Source organism: Cryptomeria japonica, chromosome 1, assembly GCF_030272615.1.
Source record: "Cryptomeria japonica chromosome 1, Sugi_1.0, whole genome shotgun sequence".
NCBI lineage: Eukaryota > Viridiplantae > Streptophyta > Pinopsida > Cupressales > Cupressaceae > Cryptomeria > Cryptomeria japonica.
In genome coordinates, this window is record NC_081405.1 from 8,751,574 (window position 1) to 8,774,957 (window position 23,384).

A 23,384-nucleotide genomic window follows, 5' to 3' on the forward strand; every position below is an offset into this window, starting at 1 on the left:
GCAATTGCTTCAATAGGGGCAGCTCCCATTTCACTTAACATGATATCATATGGAACTATACTTTTAATTTTGAACTTGCTTGAGATTAAATGTTTTTGAATTCTCTCAATTTGCTTCCATTGGGAGACTAATAATGTAGTTCAACCATAAAATGTTAGGATAAGAAGGCATGACAGGGTGTCTGAATCGATCCTCTACCCTAGGCCCAAGAGCAGATATACCATCCCTCTTGGCCTCATGTGGCCTTCCGCTATCTCGTATGAGGTGGTGTACCAAGTGAGGAGTCCTATAGCCATTCTCCCTCATCATGCCACCCTCATTCTCCCTACTAAGATTGGGGTTCCTCAATCCCATAGTCAACCATGGTAGAGGTTTGAGGCAAAACTACAATAGGCTGTCTGGAACATCCTTCCCTTCTAAGCCCAAGGGCGGGGCACTCCCTCCACCCCCTTGGCCTCATGGGATTAATAGTCTTCCACCATGAGGTGGTGCGCTTACAAGACAACCTCATAACTATTACCCCTCTTTGTATTACCTCACTATCTCTATCATGGTTGTTTGCAGCAATTAAAACAGACATATGAGGGATTACACATTATTGTCTATATTCCATATATAAAAGATCAAATATGCCATTATACATAATCATACATATTACAGCCTATATTTATATGTGAAGATTCTGCATAGAAACATTCTCTGGCTTCATATATTAAGTAACAATGCCACTGCCTGCAATATTAAGGATTTATGGTCTGATTTGGATGCCTGATCACAGATATATTAAGAGATGAACTGCTCCTGTTTATACAGATACTTGTTTTTATTCTTTTCCTTGATGATCTTTTCCATCATGGTTTTATAAAGATACATGATTTTATTATTTTCCTTGATGATCTTTTCCATCGTGGTCTTCTCCCATATATATCTTAACATTTCCATGAAGGTAGGCATCCTTTGGAAATAACTGCCCTCTCATAAGGGATAGTGTCTCCTTAGAACTGACTTTTAGTGATGTCTTTTCATAATTATTAGTTCCCTTAATCATACCTTCTAATGCTTGAATTAATTATCCCTGCTTGGGATGTTTAATCGCTGTCAATGAGGGATCACTGTTCCTTCAATAGTCATTAGTTTCTCTCTTTTACTCCTGCAATTAATCCTTTATCAAAAATCGCTGCTATTGATATGATGACTGTTGTCTAACGTATGTTTGTTTCTACCAACCACTGATCTTGTTGTCATGTTTTCTGATCGCTCTTTAGAAAAATCGTGAAGTCTTAAGGTAAGACGATTTTTCGTAAGGCATCATTATTCCCTTCATGGCGGGAACATGACAAGGTGGGTGTTAGAATGGTGCTCAAGGTTCTTGGTTCTGTTTCTTTATGCTAATGTTTCGCTCTTGATGATGTTCCTATAATGTGAGTTAGATGTGGTATGAAGTATTTCCTTTAATCTTTGTTTTCTATATTGCTACACACACTTCCTGGGTTGTTCATGCAGTTCTACTTTCTTATATGTTGTATATGTGTTGTGTTATTGGGTTGGGGCACCATACATAGAACCCTATTACATTAAATAAAAATTTAAACTATCACAACCTACACAAGCAAATTAAAAAAAAAAATCTGAAACAAATAAACAACTTTCCTAATTTGGGTGCTAGTTCAAACTCCACCTATAGTATATACCTAACACTAATATTTAACAAAATCATCAAAATGTTCTACTAAAACACTACATTCGGGGCATTTTTAAAACAGGCCAAAACATGGAAAAAGATGTCCCAGAAACAGACTAACCTGAACAAGCATTTCAATGATGGGCATGGCAGATAGCAGCCCCTTTTGGTTCACATTTGCAACAACACCATCAAAAATTTTGGCTACGCCAGAGGCATGGAGATTCAAAAAATCTGCTCCACCTAAAAGAATGTATCCCTCAATGATTTTCATTGCAAACTGGATAAACATGACACGATAAATTCATCAGATATGTGCACAATTTTCAACAATAAATTATTACAACCATGAAAAAGTTGGTACGTAGGAAAATAATATCAAGATGTTCAGAAATTAAGAAATTAAGAGTTCCAACAATTAATTGTCAAGTAACAAATATATTTGCTCAACGCTAAAGCCCATTCTTTTAAAACATTCTAAATATTCCTAGAATAGCTGTCCACTATAAGCATTCACCCTCAGTATTCAAATAGCTCTAAGAAAAAAAATCTTCCAAGAAATCAAAGGCAATGAATATTATAGATAATAACTTTACTCAGTATAAATTAAAATTTATACATGAAATGAGTCATACATGTTATATATAACTCAGAATGTGTACACTTACATATGAAATGAATTGTACATGTTATATTTCCGTGTCACCAAATATTCCTTAATAAGAAGAGAATATAAATATTAAAACCCATCTGCATATATTGTTACAATCATGAGTCAGCAAAATCATTATTCAAGTGTTATGTTGTTCAAATTATTTGCAACATGCATGAATAAGGGTAGGAGATTGTTTATTTTATTTCCACATGAGCTTTACAAAACATGCACACGTTGCAATGAATTTGCTCAAGAAAGATATGTGCACACCCACATACTCGTCAAACAACAACATTGAGACATCATAATCAATGTAAGAGTTTACCTAGACAGCCTATTGATGGTAACTTTAAGGGAGGCAGTGCATCTTACAAGATAACAACAGTCATCAAGAGAAGCAAGTGTGTAACCAAATCAAAATAAATCGGAGACATTGTACTTTTTTCACCAGAAATCATTCTTAAGAATCATAATCCCTAGTTAAAATCACAGCTGTTATATCTCTAACATAATGCAGACTAGTTTTACATCTCAATGTTGGCAATATGTGATGTCATTGATGTAAACCTGACGTTTAACAATATGTGTTGTCCTTGATGATGTGTTCTTGTTGATGAGCAATTGTTATGTGGTCATTGATGTTGTTGTGTTGTTGATGTCAATGGGTGGAGTGTTGGCAATGTTGTCATTTGTTGTCAACCTGAAATTTGTTATGCAATGTCAGATGCGTTTCACTAAAATATGAGGAGATAGTTGTTACTAATTGTAGTTGCTTTGGGTTGTGGATGTCCACCTTCTTGGTGTCTAATGTCTACATTCAATATGAGGTGTTGATGTGTTGTGGATTTGCAACATGATGATGATGACTTGGATGTGTTGTTTGTGGAATGTTTTCAGCACAAGCAGATGTGATATGCACGAAAGAGTATTTAATGTCTGGCTAGAAGAATGCTCTGCATTCCTCCCCACTTGAGAATTTGGTCTTGCGGATTTGGACATAATGTTTATGCTATGTGAGCATTGCATTGTTATCTTTTCAGGTTCCTAGTGTTGTAGCTGATGAGGCTAGTGATTGTTGTTTGCTGATTGTCAAGATATTTGTCAAAAGTGGATTTAATAGGTCCAGAAAATGCTCTGCATTTCTCCACATTGATGTTTCAAGTGTTGCGACTTGGCAAACATGCTTGTGAAGTTTGGGTGTTGTCTCAATTCCAATTTTAGGTGTTGAAGTGTTCTACAAGAAGATTTATTAAGTTCTATTCAGGATTGTGTTTCCTAGCACTTGGGCAATTAAGTGTTCTATATCAATTTGTGATGCGCTAGCATGTATAGATGTGATAGTGAGAAATAAATATTTGGGAATGTTGCTAGATGTTCTAGGAATGTCCGTGTGTGCTCTACATGGTGTTGAATGTTCTGGTTGGTGTTGCATTATGTCTAATGTTGTCCTTCAGGGTAATTGCTCTAGTTTGGCCACAAAGTTTCATTTTCCAGCTTGTGCTATGATCTTAATAATATATGCCAACTTTGGAGAGTGTGTTAAATTGTATTTGGCTCCTACATTGGGCATGTGGGGATTTGCATTGAGTTTATTCGTTTGGATTCTATGTTTTTGGGCCGATTGGTTATGTGCTACATTCTTTATCTACATGTTACCCTGGTGTCATCCTTGGATGATGTGTGCCAACATGTATATTATTTGGAGCTACTTAGAGAAGTGTAATATGATGTTTTAGGTCCTCTCTATCTCCTAGATTGGACAACATTCGATATAATTATGTTCGGTGGCTAGCTTAATAGGAACTATGCTTATCCTTTGTTTTGGCCACCCTAATTGATGGACGTGATGAAGAAAATGGTATATAAAGAAGATCAATTTGGAGTTGTGTAGTGTGGGTGTTGTGATGTGAGCAAATAAGTCAGAATATATGTGAATGTGCTTTCATGATCATATCAATTGCAGAGCTTTGTGATGCGAAGGCAATGAAAGTGTGGTGGGGATTCTTGTTGGAGTTGGCTACTTGTGACAATGGTTCAAGGGAAGCTTCATATTTGGAGAAGACTTTATCCTACTGATTCAAATGTTGTGATATTGTATCTTGCCCTAGAGAACTAATCTTCAGTTTACGAGTCTTTGTATCTTGCCCTGGAGCAATGAGCTTCAGCCTGCAAGTCGTTTTGTATCTTGGCCTAGAGCAATGAGCTTCGGCCTGCAATTCCTTGTGTCTCTTGCTCTAGGATGGTGCATCTCAGCCTGCAAGTCTTTTAGGTGGTAGTGTGGTTCCTTGGTAGTGAGCCTATGTCATGCCCCATTCCCTTCGATCAAGTATAATGGATCTTTTATATTGTAATAATAGTATATCTCTGTTTAATAAGACCGATCCTCTTTAATCTTGCTGGCTTTATTATTAATCATAGAAACAGGACTCGCCCAGACTCGGCGAGTCCGAGTACGAGTCAGGCTCGGTGAGTCCCAGGGGCTCGGACTCGTCCGAGTCTAGCGAGTAAACTCGCCAGACTTGCCGAGTTGGCGAGTTTGGCCCAAACTCGCCAAACTCGGCGAGTCCTAAGCCCCAGACTCGGCCGATGTCAAGCCAAACAAAAAACACAAAAAAAATTATTTTGCAATGTTTTTTAAGTCCGTTTTTTTTTATAATTATCTTCTATCCCTAAAAGTGACTTTCATTTCATTCACTTGCAAAAAAAGGAGTAAAGTGAGTTGGGAAGAAAAACAAGGGTGCATAGAAGAAAAACCAGCAAGGAGGAAGCTCAAGTTTTCTTCAATTTGTCACATTGGAGCTGCATTGTGTTTCGATTTGGCGCATCAAGAGTTGGATAGGAAGACTTTGCAGCTCATTTCAAGCTTGTTGTAAGAGGTACGATTGTTTTTTTGAAGATTAGTTTGTTTCTTGTATGCAAAAATTGCATTTTCTATTCATTTTTTTTGAAAGTTTTACATTTTCTTTCAAAAAATTTTGTATGTTTGTATGTAACAGGTAGTATGTAGTTGTAGTGTTGTACTAGGTAGGGTTTGTAAATTTCTTTTTTTTCAAAAGTAGGGTTTGACAAACCCTACTTTAGTTTTTTTGAATGTGTGTAATATGTATTAATTTTATTTTGTATTTGTAATGTTTTATTGCAGCAAACTTCACTTTATTATTTGCCTCAACTTCAAGTTTCACAAAACTATCCTAAAATGTCTACTTCAGCTTCTAGACCCCCCATTAGAAAGGACCCTACTTGGAAATATCATGAGGGTTTTCCAGGGCAAGGAAAGGGGCAAACAAAATGTATGTTTTGCAAAACAATATTCCATGGAGGTATATATATGCTGAAATACCATATTGCTGGTGTGCGTTGACATGATGCCGAACCATGCCTAAAAGCAGTCCCTGAGGCCATACGTGAATGTTATGTAATGGTTGAGGAGATTGAAAGGAAAAAGAAACAAAAGGAGGATTGAGCGGCCATTGGGAGAGAGACAATTTTAGGAAGAGGGACACAGTTAATTTGTGTTGGAGGCCCTTCTTCCTTACCTCCATATCGTCCCACTCAGTTTGCTATTGTTGGTGCTTCTGTTTCTGCTTCTGCTTCTATAAGTGGCAGTTCCACCGCCACTTCTCATGCTCCTAGCACTAGTAGTTGTAGTGGGAGTGCTACCATTGGACCTAGGATTCGTAAATCTAGGTTGGATTCCTTCTTTGTGCCTCGCACTACTCCTGGGTCCCAACCATCGCTTGAGAGCATGGGTTGGAACAAGGAGGTCCATGATGCTGCTAAAATGGCAGTTGGCAGGTTTTGGAGCTACAGCTGTATTCCATTCTTTGTAGCCAGGTGAATGTTTTACTAACTTTTATGTTTGATAACTTTGATTGTTTTAATTTTTATACTTAACTTATCTCATTGAATTTTTATACTTAACTTATCTCATTGAGTTTCTTTGCAATAGGTCTCCTTATTGCCAACAAATGGTTGATGCCATTACCATATGTGGGGCGGGGTTCAAAGCCCCTAGTGAGAGTGATTTGAGGGGACCCATTTTGTCTCAAATGGTGGATGATGTGAAGAAGGATTTAGATGAACAACACCAGATATGGAGCACTAAAGGTTGCACCATCATGACTGATAGTTCGACGGATAGAAGAAATAGAACTCTCCTTAATTTTCTTGTTTCTTCCGCAGGTGATTGATTAATTTTAGTTTCATATAGTCTTTAATTTTTTATTTTTTATCTAATGGTTTAGTGAATGATCATTGACCTAGCTTTATTTTTTTATTTCAGGGGGCACCGTTTTCATCAAGTCCATTGATGCCTCTGCCCATTGCAAGAATGCCACCTACCTATGTGAGCAGATAGAGGAGGTGATTGAAGATGTGGGTGAGGAGAACGTGGTACAAGTGGTGACCGACAATGCAACAAATTATGTTGTTGCGGGTAAACTTTTGCTTACAAACTAATTTTGTTTGCAAATTAATTACTATATTGTAGTTTGTACCTCCATTAATTACAATTTACAATGCAACAAATTATGTCGCTACAGGTAGACTATTGACGAAAAGGCACCCATCTATAGTTTGGACTCCATGTGCTGCTCATTGCATTCACCTCATGTTGGAGGATATTGGAAAAATCTCATGGGTCAAGAGATGTGTAGAAAGGGCAAGAAATGTCTGCAAATTTGTATATAATCATTCATGGGTGTTGGCTCTTATGAGACAATACACAAAGCAGAAGGAGTTAGCTCGTCCAGGAATCACAAGATTTGCCACAAACTTCCTCACATTGCAGTCCATGCTTAGGTCTAAGTCTCCCTTGAGACGTAAGATTGTTGGTGAGGAGTAGTCTTCCTCATCCTATGCTACCACCCCTGCAGGGAAAGATATGGCAGACTGCATTTTTGATGAGCAAGGCTTTTGGGTCCCTTGTGATGAGATAGTGAAGGTAATTTTTTTATAAATTCTACAATTTAACTTCATGTTTTATAACTTATTATATGTATTCTCTTATTTGCTCATTTTTCTGAATTACACAATATTTTCAATTTTGCAGTTTGTTAAGCCCTTAGTGGTTTTGTTGCGAGTTGCGGATGGAGATAAGCCCGCAATGGGATATATATATGAGGGCATGGATAGGGCGAAGGAGGCCATCAAATTCGTCTATGGAGGAGATGAGAGCAAGTATGGTCCCATTTGGGAGATCATTGATAGGAGATGGCATCATCAGCTTCATACGCCCATCCATGCGGCAGCCTATTATCTGAATCTGGCATTCCGTTTTATCCCTTCTTTCAAGGCTGATGTGGAGGTCCTTAATGGGCTATATGCAATCATGGAGAAGATGGGACTTGCTGGTACTTCTCAGATAGACCTTTTTTGAGAGCTACAGTTGTTCTCAGATGCAAAAGGGGAGACCTTCTCTCGTCCTGTCGCCAAAGATGGTAGGACAACTATGATGCCAAGTAAAAATAAATTGTAAGGCTTTATTTTAGTTTTATTCAATACTATATTGTAGAGTGAGACTGATTTTATTTATTTTTCTCATTTCAAACTCAGATCATTGGTGGAACTTTTTTGGCCCAGAGACACCAAATATTCAGAAGTTGGCCATTCGCACTTTGAGCCAACCATGCAGCGCATCTGGTTGTGAGCGCAATTGGAGTATGTTTGAGCACATACACTCCAAGAGGCGCAATAGATTATCTGTGGAGAAGATGAATGATCTCGTCTTTGTTCACTACAACCTCCGCCTGAGAATGAGAAAGAATGCAATAGTTGACATGTCTCCTATCATTCTAGATGAGGTTGATCTTGAAGCAAAGTGGGCCAATGAGAATCAGACAGCTCCTGGGACTCCTACAGTTGTATTTAGTGATGATGACATTGATTGGATCGACCAGGTAGATATAGAGGCTGGGGCTGTAGCCATGGCAGAGGAGGAGCAGAGAGAACGAGCAGAGACAGGAAATACTGAGACTCAGAGTGACACAGTTGTTCCTGATGTTGGTGAGCCTGACACAGTTGTTCCTGATGTTAGTGAGCATGGCATGGTGTCACAGGGAGCGACTATGGCTGCTGAATCATCCAGGACCTACTTTAAACGCCTTCACAAGGGGCCAAGGCGAGAGGGTGCACGGCCTTCTGAGCCATAGGCTTGTACACTTGTAGTTGTATTTAGTATTTACTATTTACCTTTGGTATTTGTATGAAACATTTGATGATGATCATATGATGACATGGATTTTTTATTCCATGAGTTTTGTAATATTGTATACATTTGACAATATTTATATATCTATGTTTGTTATTTTCTTCAGCTACAATTTGCGTTTATGCTTATGTGATTGATGTATACTTGTGTATGTAATCAAATGAGCCGAGTTTAATGATGTTTTTGTGTCTTTAAGGTGTATTCAATAAAGGGTGTCTGAAACAAGTTTTAAATCTTTAAAAATCTCTTTTCTTGAGTTTTTCACTTTCCCGAGTCCAGCCGAGTCTGGAGCCGAGTCTGACGCCGAGTCCCGAATCTGAGTCCGAGTCGGCCTTGCTAAGTCCAAGCCGAGTCCGAGTCCCGTTTCTTTGTTATTAATAGAACATATAAATTGTTTATAAAATTACAGTATAAATATTTGTATTGTTAATTGATTATTTACTCATCATGTTTGATTAGGTTAAACAGCATCAACAACATAACCATTCAATATCAAACATATTCCAAACATATTGATGATAACAATAATTACCTATGGTGTGGTTTGGATAACAAATCCCATCGCTGATTATCTTATGAAGAGGAAAGTTTTAGAAACAATGATGGCAATGATTCTAAGAAACAACGGACATGTCTTTAGAAGATGCATCCATCCACAATATAAGAAGACATTCAGAATCAGTCCAAGGAAGGCATTGATTATTAAGACAAGAAATAAAAGCAGAAAGGAATTGAAGGTGTGATCTCAGTCATTGCAGAAAGGAACAAGGAATCAGCCAGTCACTATTAACACTGGTATGTTGTATCAGTTTGATACATCTCTGCTGTTCATAATAATAAAATATTGAAAATGCTATAAAATCATATATATAGCTTGTATTGTTGTATGTCAGACCCATATATATTAGATTCCGCAATTCACGTATATAACAATAGTTATTTGGAGTAATCCTTAATAGTATATTGAATAAAACACCTTAGAAATATTCTTGCTATTGGAAATGCATTACTTTATTTGCACCATTCTATTTTATTCCTATCATAGCTGCCTAATAGTTATGATATGCTTAGAAAAAGAATATACTTATCATATTAGAACCAATCATACCTTATTGGGAATCAATCATAATTAAGTATGAATAATATATCCAAGTTATGCATCAGTCACTATAAATATAAAATATGCTTCTTTAGATAATATCCAAATAACCTGATTACATTCTCTACCTATTCCCATCAAGACATGATAAAATGGGAGAAACGGAATTGATAGGCAAGAAAGTGTGAGCCGCCAAGTGAAGCAAGAAGGTTGTAGAAGGCAACCTATCTTGGGCTTGTTATAGAAATGGCTCCAAGCAAACCTTCATGTCTCTTTCTCTCCAACTCTTATGTATTATAATTCTAGTGTTTTGTCTAACCCTAACAATAAGATGAATATGTATTTGTATTTGTTCTTATGCTTTATATGCAGGATCTACATGCAAGGGTTCATTTTGTTTAGCAAGTTGCTGATTGGTAAGTTCAAACCCTAACCCTAATTTGTGTAATTTATGTTTTTACGTAAAAGTTACAACCTAAAACAAATCTGTAATCATTTCAAATATTGTGAGTTGACTCTCACCGTGGTTTTTCCCTATTTGGGTCTTCCACATAAATCTAGTGTTCTCTTGTGCATTGTGTTTTCATTGCTCTGTTCTTCATTTCTGCTCATAAAATTGAAGTTAAGTTATTGTGTTTTACAAAGATAAAGTTTAAGATTAAATGTTTTAAGGTTTGGATTGATTCAACCCCCCCTCTCTCAATCCTAAGATGTTTTCAACACTCAATGCCTTGAATGACAATTGAATTCAAGGTTCCAAAAAGACATCTTCGATGGTTTTGAACTGTCCGACCCACTCCAAGACATTTCAGGACCTTGTAAACAGGGACAATATACTCAACCCATCCCAAAAGTATTGCTTAAATTTGAGAATCTGCCCCAAATTTGGATGATGTTATCAAGGATGTCCTCCCTGTTTCCAAAGGTTAGAGGGATGGCCTACCATCCTTGGGGCACTCAAGAATGTCAGGCCATCCCCAGCCGGTTTTTCTTCATTCTTGAAAAAGGAAACAAACAGTTTTGGACTTTTTTAACCCAAGAGACATATGCCCATGGCTAGGATTCTCCAAACTTTTTAATTAATAACTCATCAATTATGAATTGTCTTCATGTTTGAGAAAGATTGTCCATCACTAGTTCTATTACTCTCCCCATTTTGGATTGCATTTCACCCATACCCAGTTGTATCTCTCATTGGGAAATTTAATCAGTATCCATACAACTACAAATGAAGGCAAACTAATTTGTGACTCATTTTGATTGAAAGTGTGAGCTCAGCCAAAATGACCTAAGATTCCACCTTCTTGTTTACTTTTTATTATTTTGATTTTTAATTTTCGCATTTTGAAAATTTTAATATTATTTCAATAGCCATCCCACTTGGAAAAATGTTGCTTAAAAAAACTCCTCCTTTTGATTCCTATATAACAATTAAGTTCTATATGACAACCCATAAATGAAAATTAATTGCCCATTGATATCCAGAGAATTTTATGTTACGAGTGCTACAAGAAAACATCCAAAAAGAAAAGTTAATCTCAGCATGAGATTATTCATGTAAAGCATGCAATGGGGAGAAAGAAAAGGCAAAAGAAACAAAGAAATCATATAAATATTCCATGAATGACTAAAAATTGGTCAAATCGGCAGAAATATATTACTGCGACAAAAAAGGGGCCCGAGACTAAAAGAAATTAAATAAATCAATAAAAGTAAGAAAACAAAGGAATATACAAAAGTGGTGGTAAGCCTAATATAGTAACCCCAAAACACGTACCAATATAAAAACATGTGGAAAGGCATGACCCATCTAACTTGTGGGAGCAAAAGAAGTCCGAACCTTGCAGCCCAAGATGGAAGAAAAAATCATTAGCAGCCAATATGCAGGCACACATTCAGAAGCAAATGATATTATCAAAAATCATTAGGGGAGTACCAATGCGAAATCTAAGAATGATCATTAGGGAGAGTCAAAGTTTAACTAGGTCAAGCTGGACAATCCTAGGAGAAAGCCAATTTCTCTTAGAACCTCCCTTTACGCTCAAGATGAACGAGTTATAGATAGAACAAAATAGTGGTGCAACTTTGTCTGTAAGACTAGCTATAGGAGAGGAGTGCTAAAGGGTCCCTAATTTGAGATGAGATAGCTAGGACCACTAGATTGAGAGCTAAGTATCCTCATCGAGGAACAAAGAGACAAAACTTGATATACCCCACGATTGAACTTGTATCATCCATAGATCTAAGCCTATGTATAAACCATGTGACTTTGAAGATAATCTCGAGATAATGAGATTGTGTATCAAATTTGGCACAGATAGAAAAATTAAGGGACCATTCATTTGCATGGGCTGAAGCATAATCATCTAAACCCACTCAATCCAATGGCAACCCCATTCACTAGAACCCAATCCACAAACCTAAACCCCTAAGCTAAGTCATTGTGTTGAATAGAAACATCTTTAAAGGGATATCCTAAAAAATGTACCAAAAACCATTAGCACTCTAGAATAGATAGTGAGGTATACCCATTGGAAAGAAGAGCTTGAGACATGCAATGAACCAAACTCCCCCATCAGTATATGAAGTGGCGATCTACACCATGCCTCCTTTGTAGATGAATTGAGACCTACAAAGAGCATCCATGCTAGTGTTGAAGACCATAACCTTAGTAAAATTGAGGTTGACTACAAGTTGGCAAAGGCCACAAAACTTTTAAATAGAATCAAGATGTCCTTATAAGTCAATAGAAGGGGAGAGGAGGAGCACATCATCAACAAAGAGAAAAATAACTATCAAGACATGGTTCAATAGGGGACCATCATTCAAATGAATATTTTGCCAAATAAAATTCTCAAGCTCATCAATGTAGAAACCAAAAAGGTTAGTTAAAGTAGACAACCTTAAATCATATAAATAGGACTCTTGACAAAGTCAAAGAGGCCATGAGTCCAAAAGAATCCAACAACTATGTCATACAACATCATGATGGTAGTAATGAATGTTAAAGTCACCAAAAACACTCATAACAACAAGAATCTTCTATAACAAAATAATCTAACACACAAGAGAGATGCAATGAAAAGCACTATATGTCAATACTTGTACAATAGGATACAATACAATCGAATGAAAAATACATACAAAACCATAATATATAAGCAAGGGTGGTAATTTGGCGACAACTGTCATGATCACATGACTTGAGACATAAAAAGTAAACGCTCTAAATTGCATAAAACTTAAATGCCCTAAGTAACCTTAACTAACTAGGTGTGAAAAGGACTCAAACAAGAAATATGCTAAGGAATATACCCATTCACACCAACAACCACCCCTAGGTGCAACTTAGGTTAGGAAAAAAAAAAAGAGAAAAAGACTCAAAGATTTTTCTCAACAAGGCTTGATGAAGTACACATGTACAAAAGATCTCTTACAAACATTGAAAAAGAGAAAAACCTATAGGAAAAAAATCCATCCCAAAAGAATAAAGACAACTTCTTTCACCCCAAGCATCAATAACAAATGAAGATAACAAGGCAATACCAAAGGCTTAATGAAGATGTTTGCAACTTACTACTCGGTAGGGAAATACTCTAAGATGTGAACATAATCCTAGATGCATTGTCAAAAGAAGTGCATGTAGATCTCAATACACTTAGTCCACCACAGCTCCGCTTGATCATGCGAGATGTTGATGGAGCTTTGATTTTTACATGAAAGAGTGGTGGTATGATCAAGAGGACAAGAAAGCTCTTCTATCAAAGCCATATAACCTCCTAGCTAACAAGAACTACACTACATTACTCAACCTCTATAAACGATAATGCAAAACTTGCAGATTTTTGCAAGACCATGCAATCAGACAAAAACCAAGGTAGTGAACAAAACTAAAAGTAGGCTTTCAATTGTCATCATCATCAACCCAATCTAAGTCAATGGAGCCCACAATTGAAGAATCTCCTAATGTGTAGTGAATGCCAAACTGTGAAACGCCCTGGATATGCCTCAACATACACTTGACTATCTCCTAGTGACTCTCATGACGATCCTAAGAAAATTGAGAGACAACCAATCGTGAACAAAATATCAAGACAACTATGTGTCAAGCAAAAAATACTTGTCAGTGCCACTTTGTCTGTAGTGCAACCAATAGAGAATGTGACACTTGACTAAAATGGAGTTGGGACAAGCTTACATTCAACCATGACAAATCTTTGAAGCAAATCAAGAGCGTGCTTTTGCAAAAAAAAATTGACCCCCCTTCAAATGACTATAAAACATGATGACCAAGGAAGAAATGTAGAATCTTGAGATGTATCATATCAAATTACTCCATCAATGCTCTTTGAACACCCCAAATCATGGATGTGGAACTATCTATGAGAATTAAGTCATCCATAGAGAAAATAAGCATCAAAATATCCTCTCCATACCTCTAAGTATGAGCTATCAAATCGGAATGGCAGTGGCAAAAACTAGAAGCAAGCAAGAACTTGTCCATCTTCTCATACCAAGCCTTCAAGGCCTATTTTAGACCATAAGAGTGAATGGCAAAGCCTACAAACAAGTGAAGAATCTTGCACAAAACAAGAAGCCTATTCCTTGTGAAATTATATAGTTAGCATACAATGTCACTTGTTATCTTCGATATATTTGTTATCCAACTATGTATTAATTGTTCATATTAAGTCTTTGTCGGCTTGGTTGGAAATATTATAGTTGTCATTGATGTCAAGATGGAATGTCACGTTATTTGTCATTGATGTCAAAGGTCTCATAGTCCAAGAAGTGATATCAAGAAGGAACTCGCTGGTCCAAGAATGTTGTCATTTTGCGTCTATTGAAGAATAAAGAAATCAGTTTGCTGCTATCAACGAAATTGAAGGAATTAATCACAAGCCAAACATGAAGACTTTATGACGAAATAATGCTCGCCGACTTGCAAATTATGGTACCTCACATTAGAAAACAAGCATTACACTTATGGCGGCTGACCCTCGAAGAATTAGAAAAGCATTTGTTATATTATAATCTGATATGATACAAGCTGAACTCTTGGAGAAAGAAAAACAAATTATTTAATATTTATAAGTGACTGACTTCTTCATAGCATCCCTCTTTGATAAATATATGAGGCCAACCTCCCTTGAGAAAAAGCACCTCCTTACTGAAAGGGCATGTGAGATGGTATTTAATGAAGATGTGATGAGAGTTAGAATATAAGAAATGCAATGCAAATCACTTCCGATTTAGAGCAGACTTAAGGGGAAGAAGAAGAAGAGTAGAGTTCTTAAATGAAAAGAAGCTGACTTCTAAAAGTGATTTAAGAGCAGACTTGGAGCAGACTTTGAGCAAATCTAGAGCAGAGATATGTAATGGTGCAAAAGTGACCCTGCAAACAGAAGAACTAGGTTCCCTTGAGAGCCAATTCCACAACATACATTCAAATATCTCCATATAATAAAACTGGTGAAGATCTCTAATTACAAAAATGGAAAGAGCAAACGACAAAGAGTTTTTCGTCCAAATCTAAGCATCTCAGCCAAAGATGCCAGTGCGGCATCCAGATGTCTGCGCAGTGCGCTGTAATCTTGTATGGACCGCAAACAGATAAGAATCAAAAACACAAAAACCCAACTCTATATTTGAATGACCTGCAAAACTTAGAAGTTAGAAATGTGATAGCGAATAGCAGATAATAAATATATTATCAAGTCCAAGTTTATTTTGGACAATATTATTGCCATTTGGGAAGGGATGGATTGGGCCAGACGCTCTAAACAGTGGGCAATCTTCCTTAAGATTGACTTCGCTAAGGCGTATGATCACATTGAGTGTCCTTTTATCTTGGCTATGCTCAAAGCTCTTGACTTTGGTCCTTGATTCATCCAATCTGTCCAGATGTTATTCGGAGATGCCCCGGCTTGTATCACCATTAATGGCCGGCAGTTTGAGGCTTTTGGCCTTTTCAGATCCATTCGCCAGGGATGCCCTCCGGCTCTTGCTTTATATGTTCTTGCAGCGGAAGGGTTTCGTTACTTACTTGCTAATGCTATCTCTGTTGGGCATGTGCATGGTATCTCCCTGCCTGAGTCACCTTCTCAACTTGTCAACGGCCACTTTGCGGATGATTCCTTTCTCACTCTCATTGAGGAAGAAGACAATGTGCAGGCTACTCTTCATTGTCTAAACACCTTTTGCTTGGCTTTTGGTTCGGCCATTCAATGGCACAAGACGCAATGTTATAGGCAGTCTTTTATGCCCGCCCCGCCTTGGATTCTCCAATATGACTGGAAATGGCTTCATCATTGCGAAATTTTTCACTCTTTGGGCATTCCTTTTGCCTTTCAAGCTTCTCCTGTGGATCTTTGGAGTGTTGTTTTAGCCAGGATTGAGAAAAAGTTGGCCTACTGGATTACCGAGCCTCTCTCTTTGGCTGGTAAATTCCAAATTTGCTCCAAGGTGTTGGCTGCCACCCATGTCTATTATTCCTCATGTTGGGCTCCTTCTAAGGCCTCTTACATGAAGTTGGAAAGACTTTTGCGGGCCTTTCTTTGCACCTTTGGGTCTGACCATCAAGGCTTCCATAGGGTCGCTTGGGAGTATTGTTGTCTTCCCAAGGAGTTCGGAGGGCTTGGCCTTTTTCTACCCAGAAACAAGAGCTTGCCTTATGTGCTAAATGGATTATCAGAGCCTTATCTAGCAACAAGGCCTGGAAAATTCTTCTTCGACATTGCATTTCTTCAGGCTTTCCTACCAACAGGCCAGCTTGGAAGGGGATTGGTTTTCAAACCCTGCTCATTATGAAAGACCCTATTCAGATCCAGGGTGCTTTTATGGTTAAAAGCATTTGACTTGCTTGGGAAGCTATCAAGCCTTGGCTTCGATGGGTCAGTGATGGTTTTCGGGACGGGCTATCCATGAATCAACACAATCTCTGGTGGTCACCTCTTTTTTAGGTGCAAGGGTTACGTAACACTGGCCAAAATCCAGGGTGTTAATGCTCTGCGTTTTCACAAACGCGGCATTAGAACACCTAAGGATCTGTTTTCCAGAGCTTCTATGAGCCTTCGGTCTTGGGAGGACCTCCAGGTCCAATTTCATCTGTCTCAGCCAGATCGACAGACTTATGACCTTCCAGTCTTGGCCTTACCCTCAAATTTGTTACAGAAGCTTGGCACTCGGTCTGTCAGACCTTGGTGGAAAGATTGGAAATGGTATCCTTGGATTCCTTTCACCAACTACAAACCCAAAATGGGTTATCTCTGGCCGGTTCCTCATTTGCCTATGGTCCATATTCTCAATCAAAGGTGGCACTTGCAGTATTCTCAGACTTCCTGGAGATTCAGGTTTCTTGTTGTCTGGTCCGCCACCATTGAACCCAAGATTGCACACTTTGCTTGGTGTGTGCTTTTCCAAGGGTTGCCTTTGGGTTACAAACTTAAGCATTTGGGGGTTCCTAATCCTCGATGCCCTTTTTGTGGTCACCCAGAAACTTTTATGTACATTTTTTAGTTTTGTAGAAGAGCTCAACAGTATTGGAGCTGGATTCATGATTTCTTTAGGCCTTTTCGGCCTGAGCCCTTTTCTTGGCATATGGCTCTTCTGCGCGATTCGGCTAGAATCCCCTTTAAATTTTCCTAGATATGGCATGCTTTCAGAATGGAGATCCTATTCACTCTTTGGAAGGATAGAAATGCAGTTATTTTTACTCACAGCTTTTTGGATACTAATGTCTCGCTTTATGCTAAAGCTTGCATTTGTAATAATGTATTAATGCAGATTCAGGTACAAGCTAACAAAGTGGCCCTGGAGGTGGGCCACCTTCAGGAGCTCCTCCAACACTGGGGCAACGCCCCTTGTCCAGTTGCCAGAGTGCCGCCGGATTTTGTCTCTGCCGACCGCACTCCGCCTCGTGGCCGTCGCCGCGGTCGCAGTTCCTCTGCCCGACGCTCTCAGACCCCACAGTCCCAGGCTCCTCGCTGCTCCTCGAGTGGGAGAGACGATGCTTGGAGGCACCGCTCAGCTTATCCTCCGCATCGTGGCTCTGCCTCGGGGTGGCCCTCTGCTGCTCTTGTGACTTTTGCTCCTCCCGCTGGTGATGGCTCTGGGTGGCCCTCTGCCACCACTTTCAAGTTTCCTCGCCTGGCTCTAGTGATTTCGCCTCCCAAGCAAGAGGAAGGAGAAATTGACAAAGATCCTGAAGATGGGTGGTTCGTGTCGGACCCGACTCCTGACCCCACTGATGTATGGGGCAAGAAAGTTGATCCTGATCCTCCTCCCTCGGCTACCTCTACCTTGGCTGCTTGAGGAAGTTTTCTGATGAATAGCTTGTTTTTTTTTGGTTTCTGGTCGTTGGTCGTGTGACTCTCGCGAGGTCATCTTGTATCCCCGGGCCTTTTTTGTGAATATGTACTTTAATATTTTAAATTAATAGAGAAGGCCTATTCATCAAAAGATTCACCATTTTTGCAAAAATCTTCATTACCTACAAAGCGAGATCATCTCATCAGCAAGGGCAGATCGCTACATTGACAACTTCTTGAAGCCACAGCGAAGCTAACACCAAAAAGTCTACTTGACTTTGACTGACACATTTTTATCTATGTAATGGGGTGAAAAGTCACAAAAGTTACTGTGTACTTTCTTTTTACCTTTGTGACTTTTCCACCTTTTGGGTAACTAGGTAATAAGTGAAAAATAAATAACTATGTAAAATTCATTGTAATTTCTCGAAGTGAGAAAGTGGTTATAAAAGGTAATTACAAGTTGGTTATTAGGTGGTTATTAGGATAAGTCTATATTGTAAAAGGGGGACTTTTTGCAAGAGGAAACTCTGGAAAAAATTTCAGGGATATTTTGAAAATCTTTTATGTTCACACTGTGTACAGAAAGGATTTTGGAATTGTACAATTTCACAAGATAAAGAAGAATGCAGTTTAGTTCGTGTGTTCTAACTCTGTTCCTATGTTATCATTTTCAATTTCTCCTATCTTAAGTTGGTAACCTTCATATGCTTTTGTGTAAAACATTGATGATTCATGTGATTGATGTAATGAAACACAATCAAACTTTATTATCTTGGTTTGGATGTGCTAGAGTTACCCATCTCTTCATATGTTGAGATCCATCACCCTTCTTTCATCATCATTGTATGTCAGAAATTATGTTGTGCTAAAACCCCCTTTGTAATCATTATCTGTTGTGGGATCTCAGTTAGTATTAGTATGTCTGATATTGGGGTTTCTGTTATCTATTTTCTTTAGTTTTATATTTTCTCCTTTATGTACTTTCAGGTTAAAAGTACACAAATATCCCAAATAACCCCATCATACGAGGGAGCTGCCCCTCTAAAACACAGAGGAAGATTGTGATTTCACCACAATCTCTCCAACTGTTGGAACATTTGTCACTGCTCTTTGGGCGAACAGGGTCAGTTTCAAAGAAACAACCACAGTGACAAATCTGTTTAACAACAGATTTCAAATCATCAGATCCTAGGCTTAATGTTAAATGGCCTAAACGAAATTAATCTTGGAAACAATGACATAAATATAGAATGGAAACTCCATAAAAGCGCAATACATTCTATGAGAACATTAGACAAATAATGCAGAATTGAATTAAGAAGAGTATTTTTATTCAATACATTGAATACAGCGTACAACATGACATTAATGACATCATATCGAAGAAAGATGCAATATAAATAGGAGTCTAGGATAAATGTTACTACTCTTCATTGCCTTAATAATTCACATAAAAGATATACATACAGTGTCTTTCAATTTACTCATGATGATACTTTATTATAGTATTGTCTATAACAGTAACAAGCAATCTATCAACACACCACCTTCATGCCCTAAAAACTTAAAACTTCTACATTATTTACACATCAAGTTTTTTCCTCCTCTATAGTTGGCAATAAAAATTTGCATCCACCTATAACATTTCGTTTAAGCATTATATATTTTTATTTGCCAACCAATTGAAAGAAGCATGCAAATATTGAAGGGCAAGAATACTAAGAAACCAACAGGGAGTTGAAACCAAGGCAATTGTGTAGAAGGTGGTTATATTGAATCTATTCAAATGTTGCAAGAATACAAGAGAAAGGCTGTACCAATAACTAATACAAGCTGTCATGAAGGTACCATACACAGAAAATGTGGAACCAAAACCAAACCAGTGATGGTGGCAAAACTAAAAAGTCACAAAGGATTGCGAAAGAAAATGGATGAAGACCACAAACAACCATATACAAAGTCAACCAGATTTAGATTCATTTAATTAAAACAATAAACACCAAAGATGAAAATATGAACCAAAACAATTTGCTGAGATTCAACCTCGATAACAGGAATTGGTCAATATGCATTTCTCACAAGATTTTATTATATGGCATATCATATGTTACTTTACTGACTTCCAATTTACATATTGGTAAAGTGAAAATATATAAAATCTCTCATAAGATGGTCAAAAGAATTGGTCAATATGCATTTCTCACAAGATTTTATCATATGCCATATCTGGTCAATATGCATTTCTCACAAGATTTTATCATATGCCATATCATATTTTACTTTACTGACTTGCAGTTTACATATTGGTAAAGTGAAAATATATAAGATACTGCTTTGCAACACAAACAAAGTGAGGAGAATATGAATCGAAGGATCAGAAAACAAACCAATAGATGATCAAAGCTCTTCTCAATAATAGCTACAAGATTTGGAAAAAGCTCCAACAATTGGGGAACCATTGAAGTAGCATTACTGAGCGTAGTCTCCCATAACTACAAACACAAAACAACAGAAAGTATAAATAAATAGTTCACCCATTTAACAAGAGAGTAAATAACAATCTCAATCTTCCTGTCTACCAAATATATGATATACCAACCATCACTCCATCCTCCAACAAATTGAGTTCGTCTGGATTGTTCACATCAGTACTTTGTTGTAGAATAGGTAGTAACATGTTATAACACATGGGTGATTGCAGACCAAGAGCAACTACAAAATTTTGTATCGCAAGTATGACTTGAATTCTCAAGAGACTCTCACCACTTGATTCATCCCAGACCTGTTGCAATATTAATATATTACTGAAAATCAATTTCCATTCTCTTTCATGACAAAGTCAAACTACAGGAATAACAAGAGTTCGAATATTTTCCTAGTACCAATACAAAAAAGTACATGATATGATAACATATGGTGTGATTGTCTGACACTCTATGATATGTCTTATTATTAGCAAACAATGCAAATACAATACCACTCAGAAAATAAACCAATCATAAAAAATTCAAGTTTTTTGAAAATAATAGAGGCATAAATATCAAGATTTAGATCACCTATTGCCCAACATGTCTACTACACTAGAACGTTAAGATGCCAAATTTGGACTAAACAAAAAAGCCCTTAAGATATGCATACACACATGAAGGATAATTTGATGAAATTTCAAACTCATTCATAAATTTAACATAGTTATATTTGTTCCCAAAGGATTTGATAACTGGGGGAATTACTCATAGCTGGAATAAACATAACATTCAGTCATTGTATCTAAAGTTGTATCCTTTTTGTCTTGTGGAATGTACTTGAGACCCCTTTCTAATTATTGATAAGGAATAAATATAAATAGACCATTGTATTCAACCATGATAGCTGCCATGACCCTTTCTTATGAGTGCTATTCATTTCAATATATTCAGAGACTGACAATTGCAGCACTCTCTATTGGGATTAAGGTGTCTCAACCTTTGGAACCCTAGCATTTAATTAGGTAATTATTTATTTAATTCATCCTAAGTTTTAGTTGCCTACTTAATTAATTTTATGTGCACATGATGTTACATTTCGCCAGGTGTAAGTGTGGATGTGCAGGTTGAGTTACAAATGGCAATTGCAATATTGCATGTAGTGACAAGTGGAAACTTGCCGCTATGCATGTGTAGTGTTTTTGGCACCTTCCATGTTGAGGTCTGGGCATCGGATTTTGGATATGTCTATTTTGTGCATTGTAAGCTCCTATATAATGAGCACTTATCTTTTAGGAGTTGTCGATTGTTGCTTGTTGAAGTAACATTATGCTGTTAGAACCACTCCAGAATGCATTGACTCTATAAAATTGTATTGTTTGTTGAATAATACAATTGAACTTGGTGTTTTGCAGTGTTGGTTTTTTCCCGAAAGGGTCTTCCCATGTAAACCACAGTTTTATGGTTTACATTGTTTATCTGTTTTAAAATGTGTTCTTTGAATGTGAATCTTTCTGTATTCGGAATAGTTGAAGAGTTAAAGGAAAGTTTTGCAACCCTCTCCTGCTCAGATTGGTGCAGGAAGTCTTTTTCCATACAGTCAGCTTCCTTTCACTCTCTTGATTCCAACCAAGAGAAAGCTCTAATATTTACATATAATGAAAGAATTCATAATCCCCCTATATGTGTCAATATTCATTACTTTATAACTTATATAAACTTTCTATCTTGTGTAGATAAATTGTGCATGTGTATACAATACATTATGTTCAAGTATCGCAAAGTACACTTATGTATCTATATTTCAAATAATGTTGTCATTTCTATCTTTTTCATTCACATTGAGTGATAAGCTGATTGTCATAGCATAGTACTCATGACCTCACAATCGTAGACTTGCAAATTTTTAGCTATTCCACGCTATTCCTTTTGTAGGAAATGTAATACCTTGCAGCTTCTAGTTAAGTTCAACACTCAAATATTAGTCTAATGGTCACAGCTTATTGATTTGTAACATGACCACCAATAGAGTTAGTTGTCACTGCTAAAGGGCTAGTACAAATTTTAGCACAATGTGTTTTACACGAAACACAAAAACAATTGTATCTTGTCAAATTTCAGGCTAAATCCTTGTCTTTTTTGTGAAGTCAAGAATCGTTTTTCCAATCTTTTCACAGTTGTCCTTGTTTCTGTTGTTTTGTCCGTGTCTTTACAGGGTCAACAAACAGAGTATTTGAATGCTTCCATGTGATGTCCCCATTTTTCCAGTAATCACTCAAGAATCTTAGATTTGCCTATTAGCCGTCTCTGCAGGCAAATGATGAGGTTAGGAGATGTTTGGTTCACCAGGAGGAGCTATACTTAGCCAACTTTGGAGCTTGGTGGGAAATTCTTCAATAAAGTTTATAATAAAAGCTTATAAGACCTTATAAGTTACTTTTTCTATTAATAGAAAATTTTAATAAAAGTAACTTTATGAAGTTATAACTTTATTTTACAAAAGTTAATAAAAGTAACTTTATAAGTTACTTTATGACTTAATAAGTAACTTTATATTAAAAGTTACCTTGCACACTTCCCTAGGAGGTTTGAATAACTTAAAAGGTGGTCAATTTATTCATGTTAAAGCAACCCTCAAGCTGGGCGTAGCTTTATGAGGGAAAAGATTCCTTTGAAATCTTCAAAAGATGCCAAGTAGGGGTTCAATTTACGGTTTAAGCATAAATGTGCTTTTGGAGATCATTTGGAGGCATGTTATTTTTGTTGAATATTATTCTTTCTTCTCTACAATATTCTGCCATAGCAGGTATAGCAGTGTGGAGGCCAGATTGAGGATGAAACCCCTTGAATCAAGCAGGTTGGACGATACCCCAGCCACCATTCCTTCTTCAGCACTCAAGAAAGATCAATTTTCAGGCCATTCAAAGGTCAAATCATGTGGATTTTTGTATCAGATTACAGGGT

The 23,384-nt window shown here is 37.3% G+C and overlaps 1 protein-coding gene across 9 annotated transcripts in view; it reads right to left on the reverse strand.

Annotated features, from left to right (window-relative positions):
* LOC131036604 (uncharacterized) overlaps window positions 1-23,384 on the reverse strand; it is a 263,434-nt gene that overhangs the window by 50,502 nt on the left and 189,548 nt on the right. For all 9 annotated transcript variants that reach the window (XM_057968520.2, XM_057968515.2, XM_057968518.2 and 6 more), the window contains 3 exons: window positions 20,555-20,737; window positions 20,343-20,447; window positions 1,803-1,961 (listed from right to left, as the gene is read on the reverse strand). In XM_057968520.2, coding sequence (XP_057824503.2) covers window positions 1,803-1,961; window positions 20,343-20,447; window positions 20,555-20,737 — 447 coding nt within the window. The remainder of the gene's footprint in view (window positions 1-1,802; window positions 1,962-20,342; window positions 20,448-20,554; window positions 20,738-23,384) is intronic.